Consider the following 6800-nt stretch of genomic DNA (forward strand, 5'->3'; position numbering starts at 1 on the left):
CTTCTCTTACATTTGAATAACAAAAACAATGTTTGTAAACAATAATTCTTAATAGAAGGTGCTAATGGGGGTACCCAATTCTCAGTTAACTATAATTTTTTCGGCCAAATATCAGTTAACTGCTATTAACTTTCACCGTTCCTACAGCCAATATTATTCCATCATAACCCGAATTTTTCTTCCTTCAGCAAGTCAATCACTTTTGGGGGTAGGCCATGCTAAAATCAAGGTATAAATTTACATGAACTCTGCCACTAGCACAATTTCTTAAAAGAAAACTGAATGTAGGGCTCCCACTACCTCTATCTATGAGGTACTCCTCTTTTTGTATAGTCATTTACCTGTATATTATTCTATCTAGTATTAATAATTGTTGTTAATTATTAACCACTTATGTGAATTTTAAATTCAAATTTTAGGAGCCGTTAAAAGATATTTTCTCTCGGTATAGTTCTGGCCCTGAGGAAGGGTAATTTTGTTAGCCGAAATACTTGCCTATAAATCAGCCCTTTGCCGTAGTGCCAGCCTTAAAATTAACTTCAGTTTTGTTTTACTTCACACTTTAAGTGACGTCTAGCTACAGCATCTCTTTGATTAGAGATCCGGCAGGAGGAACCAGTCAGTTATATCTACGCTTTGCATGGACCTCTGCTTTCAAACAGTTTTAACAATTCATTAGTAACTTAAAATTTAAGTCGTATAACCATCAGTATACACCAGGCTCGTAGATCCAGACGCGCCAGTCATGATCTCGTATTGATTTTCCCGATATGGTCATGCATGTCCTGCAATAAACTACTTCAAAGTCACCTTCTTCGGCACTTTCATTATATCTGAACGGAATCAGTCTTGTATGTATCTGGTTGCTGTATGTCCTGTATCTTGTTGTATGTATGTCCTGGAAGTTGTATGCCCTGGTATCTTGTTGACTGTATGCTTCTGACGGTTGGCCTAAGTTTCAATCCATTTATGATGACTTGCAATCCATCACCACAGACGACGAGAAACATAATCAGTGCTAAAATATAGTCTTAAGTAAAAAAAAACTGGACCATTATTTTTGGAATTCAATTGGTAAATTCAATCACTGTTTGCACCGATGGGAGATCGAGACATAGTTGAGAGTGCTGACAAAGGCATGAAAGTATTTGACACGGGACAATTCGACTTTTCGTGAGTGTAACTTACTTCGTACTCGTAGTTCTTTTTAGCGATTCCTTTACTGTGGGTCCAAAGTCTTGGGCGTATTTCAAAGCACTAAACGTTTTGTGTTGAAGTGAGAAACCTCATGTAGGTTGTCCACCTGCGTTGTCAGAAGTTGTTTGTACCTCGATACAGATTTTGTCGACATCCTCTTTCGCGTCCCTCAATGTTACCTTTTTCGCAGACGTACCATTTTCGCTCATTTCAAAAGCTTCACAAAGATATCCAAGGGTTTTAAGAAATGAAACGGCCGAAATTATTTTAGAAAGACAAAGCTCGTGTTTTAACCGGCCTTTCTATTAAAAAAGTCTCAATAGTTAGAACTCCAACATCAGTTACAAAAATGATTTCTCGTAAGTACAAATTTCATGTAATTAAAAGAAAGATTGCTGATTTCTTTGAACCCTCAGAAATTCTTTTTGGCCAGATCCAATTCTAAGAGTCACAGCTTTTTTATTTGGATAGTAATCTTTTACTTGACAATCTTTGGAGTCCGTGAAAACAGTATTTTCCTTTTCGAACACAGTAATCTTGTTGATATTAAAAGATGAATTATATGTTGAGTTTTCTACAACCAGCTCTTAGACTGACGCTTTCTGTTTGTTGGGTACTGCTCTGGTGCCTTTCACAAATAGTAGTATCAGTTAATATGCAACCGGGTCATCAGAGGGACAGAAAAATATCAGAAAATAGCATTCCTGTTTGCAAAACTTTGTTGCGTTCATTGGCATTAATATAATATCACTAAACTGCTAACTTTTCATTTATCTGTTAACTATTATACAATTATGTGAATGCTACGCGCGCTGTGATTGGTCGTTGCCCATGATCTATTAGAGTACAGATACATGGATGACATCACGGGAAACTTGTTTTCTTTGTTTTGTTCAACATGGCACGCGGTTTTGAAAATGTTTGTCATAGTGTAAAAACAACAGTGACACACTCGCCTGCGGCTCGTGTGGCACTTCTTTGTTTTTACGACATTTTGACGTCATCTGTGATCTATTACTGAACAGACGCACGGCAACATGGAATCTATTTGTTAACTATTTTTTTGGCCAATTATCAGTTAACTACTATTTTTTTTTTGCCAAATATCCGTTAATTGTTAACCCCATTCCCACCCTCTAAATAGTGAGTATCGCTATAACCCAAACCATAACCCTAAAAATGGTTTTTGACGTTTTAATGACGTTTACTTTTCATTCTTGGTATCTCACACTTGGAGTGCGCTCAAAGACAAAGCGGAGCTTCCATTCTACGCGGGAAAAATGGATTCTTTAATTTATCTAAAAATAACTACTCCATGAAAACGCTATGACATAGGCCTAGTGTGAGAGTTGCTCGCTCCGGGTTATGGTTACGCGTTTGGGCGTCACGTAACCGTCTGCTGCAAGAAATTAAGCGTTTATCAGCGAGTATACCTGCATTGCGCGCGGGCAAAGCGCGGGCACGAGTAGAGACGAAGGAGGCGTGTCGGAGACTTGTCGGAAGCATGTGGACCGGTGGACCGGCTCGCTCGCACTCTCGTTCCCAGTATTCTCTCTCTTGCTTTCTTAAGGCACGAGAGAGAACCCTGGGAACAAGGTTGGTTGCTGGCGCGTTTGCTTGAATACAAGGTAGTCAATTATGACGCAATAGAGCTTGTTGCAGCCATTAACCGGTTCGTGGTGTATTAGGGTTCACAATGCGCTTTGAAGTTCTCCTGCAGTCAGCCGCTCTCAAGAACTTGCGACAGAAGCTTTCGCAAGTATCTTTTTCTGCTGGTATGTATTTCCTCCTTTTCTCTGATTCCCTAGATACACTGATTAGCTTAACGTTACAATGAAGCTCGAGCTTGGTCAACGATCCATAATTCAAATCATTTACTTGTGCCACGTTCAGTATTACGTCAAATAAGTGTTCGCTGACTATGGGCAACCGCGAATTCCAACGGGCAAAGGCACCACTAACCTTAGACAATCGCGAGACTGAATTTCTTAATCATAACTATACAGGAACATTTTCAAATCTGATTGGCTATCAACTGCCCTGATTGCCGCATTTAATTAATAGGACAATGCAATAGGACAGTACGCGTCATTCCTAGGTAACTGAACAATACGCGCCAATCGGCGCGCGCACTTGAATGCTTTTCTTTGTTAGTTTGTTTGTTTTTTCACTTCTTCCAAAATACTCTCAGAATATTTTACTGGACTCAATAGTTCAGTTTCGAATTAAAAATTACCGCTGAATACAAACATTGACGACACATTCATACAGGGTTAACCTCGACATAAAGTGAAATATTCAGAAATTCCGGCAAGTAAGTGTTTGAAATTTGAATATAAACAATAGACAGAGTTATAAACAGGTCTTTTTCTCGTTGGAATTGGTGAATTTATTACTTCAGATGGAGGCTAAGCCTGTAGAAAATGCTTTTTCACTTCTTTAATTCAGCGGTCATAGCGAACTCGAAACTGGGCTATTTAAAAAACTTAAAATATTACAAATTTTGTTATAGTTACGATACATGGTTGACTGACCCCTTGTGTTACCCAATAGGATACATCATTGTTTACAAACATTGTTTTTATTATTCAAGTCATAACGAGTGAAACAAAAAGATCTTTTGTTACAACAACCGGTACGCTTTTAGTAGGCACAGTAATAATGAGTGACGTAAGCGTGAGTATCACTAATCGCTCCGTAATCATAACATCTTTATCAAAAGATCTGAATAAAAGAAGGAAAACAAACCTGGTGGGCTCTTGGATATTCTAATTACAATCGATAAAGCTCTCCTTTGGGAGATACCTAAGGACTATTAGAAAAAAAATAGATTTTCCACACTTGATACCACGTAAAGCGTCCATTTCTTTAGTACTAGCAATTTAACGCGTGCATAAACCAGAATCCGGAAAATTTTTGCTTGTTGGATCCGGAATCCAGGGATTTGGAATCCAGTGATCAACTCAGGAATCCGGAATCCACAGTATGCATTCCATAATCCAAAACTGTCTTCATGTTAGATTAACAATCTCGTCGTTCTTTTAACAGGTTTTTCATCTCACTTCACCCTGGCACATATGTTCGTATCTTCTGCTTTCTACTTATCTTTGTTACTGGCTTTAGCTGTCTGTGCTTTTCTTGTCCGAATGATTGGAGCCACACCCGAACCGCACCCCATATCAAGAGAAAAACCTAAACCCGTCAAGTAAGTAAGGACATAATTTCATCATTTTATAATATATTGTATATCAAAAAAAGCTTGATTTATGAAACGAAGTGATAACAGTGAAGAAAAGACTTCTCTTTCTTTTTTTTTTTTTTTTTCCTCTTTCGATTCTTCTCGCTCTCTCAACTTTTACCTTTTTTAAAAGATTTTTTTCAGGCCCCCAATTATATCTAATTATTTGAAAATCTGAATGAGTCACTGGGCTTATCTTGAGAAATATAATCAACTCTCAGTACTACGATAAACGTCAACTTCTTTCTTTTCTTTAATCTCAACAAGTTACTCAAGTCCATCAATATCTCTTTTTCACAGATCTTCACCATCACAAAAAACATCACTCAGGACGATCATCGACCGCGATGTTTTTCAAAAGCAGCTCAAAAATATAAGTGACATTCAATATGAACTTCTAAGCAAGGAAAAGTCGAAATTAAGTTTGACAAACGCTGCTGTGGAACCACTCTGTGATACTGCCACACCAAGACTGCATTTGGACGTATCGTCCACAGTGACACGAAAAGAAAGATGTGCGCTGATATCGCCTTTGACAATTTTTCTTTTGGAAGATTCTCACAATCTTCACAAAAGCATCAAGGAAACCACAGGGAGAAAGAGAGAGTACGAAAAAAAAGAAGAAGAACATCATTGTAAAACCCGAAAGCTTGATTAAAGAATTTTTTCTCCCTTCTACCCAATATTTCTTCTATTCTTACTCTCACCCAATCAGAAATCAGTGTAGATAACGATTTCTAGCATCGTTCCGCGCCCTCTCATCACTGCACGAAAAATTAGATTTACACAAATTTGCTCGGAGCAAATAGGGTGCAAAAAAGTGTAAACGGGGAGGTAATTAAAGGTGTGGCAGGAGCCTATAACCCTTGAGGTGTGGTAAATACCACATTTGCACACCAGTTTATATCGGGTTGTAAATTTGTGGGCAAATGCAGTATTTACCATCTTTGCCCTTGATTTAACCGTAGTTTGCACTTTTTTTGCACCACATTTCCCTTTTCCTCCATTTGATTTTGTCTTCAACTTCTCTTAGGGCGTTGCAAAACTTCAACCCTGTCCACTCAGAGATATTATTCTCCCAACGCTTCTTTTGTCGGCCCCTTCTTCTCCCTCCTTGCGCTGTTCCTTGTAAAATTGTCTTGGCAAGTCCTGCTGATCTTGATACATGGATTGCCTAAACCACTTTAACTTGCGTTTAGTTTACCGTGGTTGAAATATCATCATAGGGCCCGATGACTTGCCCGATTCTGTCTCTGACTGCATCGTTAGTGATGTGGTCTCTGTATGAGATGTCAAGCAGTTTCCTAAAGCATCTCATCTCAGTAGCCTGCAATTTCTTCAGGATGTCCGCTCTCAATGTCCAGGTTTCGCAGGCGTACAATAGTGCCGAGAGTTAATTCAGGGAGCGCATTAGTCTGATCTTAGAGAGATATACTTATCGTTCCAGATGGTCTTCAGTCTTGCTAGTGCTGCTATTGTCTGTGTAATTCTGGACAGTACTTCATGCTTGGAACCCTTATCTGTGACGACTGCGCTCAGATACTTAAAGCTTTTAACCTCATCCAATTTTTCACTGTTGATTCTGATGTCCATGCTGATACCATTTGCGTTGTTGGTCATCATTTTGGTCTTCTCTGCACTAATTTGCCAAAGGCTGCAGAGGTCTTTTCTAGGCGATCCACCGGGGAGGCTAGTTCCTCCTGGGCCTGCCAGGCCATCAATGTCATCAGCAAAACGATGAGGCGCTCTTCGCTAATTATTTCTTCGAGTCATATTACATTCTCCATAATTACTCTATTCAACTAGTCAGGTTCCTAGTTTTCGTGGCCTTTGGTTCCAGAAAACTACTTTAACTTTCGAGGCACACTATTTTACAACTGATTGGTTTTCTTGAATAGACATTATATTAGTCTTGACAACCATTGTTATTCATTCATGGGCCTAAGACAATAGGTCGCTTGCTCGAGAAGCGCCATTTCCGAACACAACTCATACCAAAAGTTTTCAAAGTGAAAGGGATAGTGGTTCTCACTCAACCGATTTTCAAAACTAAAACGGATTCTGTACTTAAAAGACTCCATACTAACAAGCTTATTTTAATTTTACTGTATTTTCAAGTCAAGGGATAATGCTTACTCTTCCTCTATCTTCCTCGTTTTAGGCTCAAATATATAATAGCTGGTACACCATTCTTCAAAAAGTCGCGCGTAGGTTGTTAGGAATTGGCTTTTGGAAAGTAGCAAAACAACGAGATGCAGCAAAAACTGGACATGAGGTGATTTAGCTCATATCTATAAGATAAGGTCGTTGAATTGGTTCGTTATGAACCCTGCGGAAGTTGCGTCTATAACTGTGGTGATTTTCT

The 6800-nt window shown here is 38.8% G+C and overlaps 1 protein-coding gene across 1 annotated transcript; it reads left to right on the plus strand.

Moving 5' to 3' along the window:
- The first annotated feature begins 2811 nt into the window (after positions 1 to 2811).
- Positions 2812 to 5104, plus strand: LOC140929604 (uncharacterized). The gene is made up of 3 exons (XM_073379352.1): positions 2812 to 2972; positions 4246 to 4402; positions 4736 to 5104. The coding sequence occupies exons 1-3, from the start codon at positions 2894 to 2896 to the stop codon at positions 5091 to 5093; spliced, it is 594 nt and encodes a 197-aa protein (XP_073235453.1). The 5' UTR covers positions 2812 to 2893; the 3' UTR covers positions 5094 to 5104.
- The last annotated feature ends 1696 nt before the right edge of the window (positions 5105 to 6800 follow it).

This window comes from Porites lutea, chromosome 3 (assembly GCF_958299795.1).
Source record: "Porites lutea chromosome 3, jaPorLute2.1, whole genome shotgun sequence".
NCBI lineage: Eukaryota > Metazoa > Cnidaria > Anthozoa > Scleractinia > Poritidae > Porites > Porites lutea.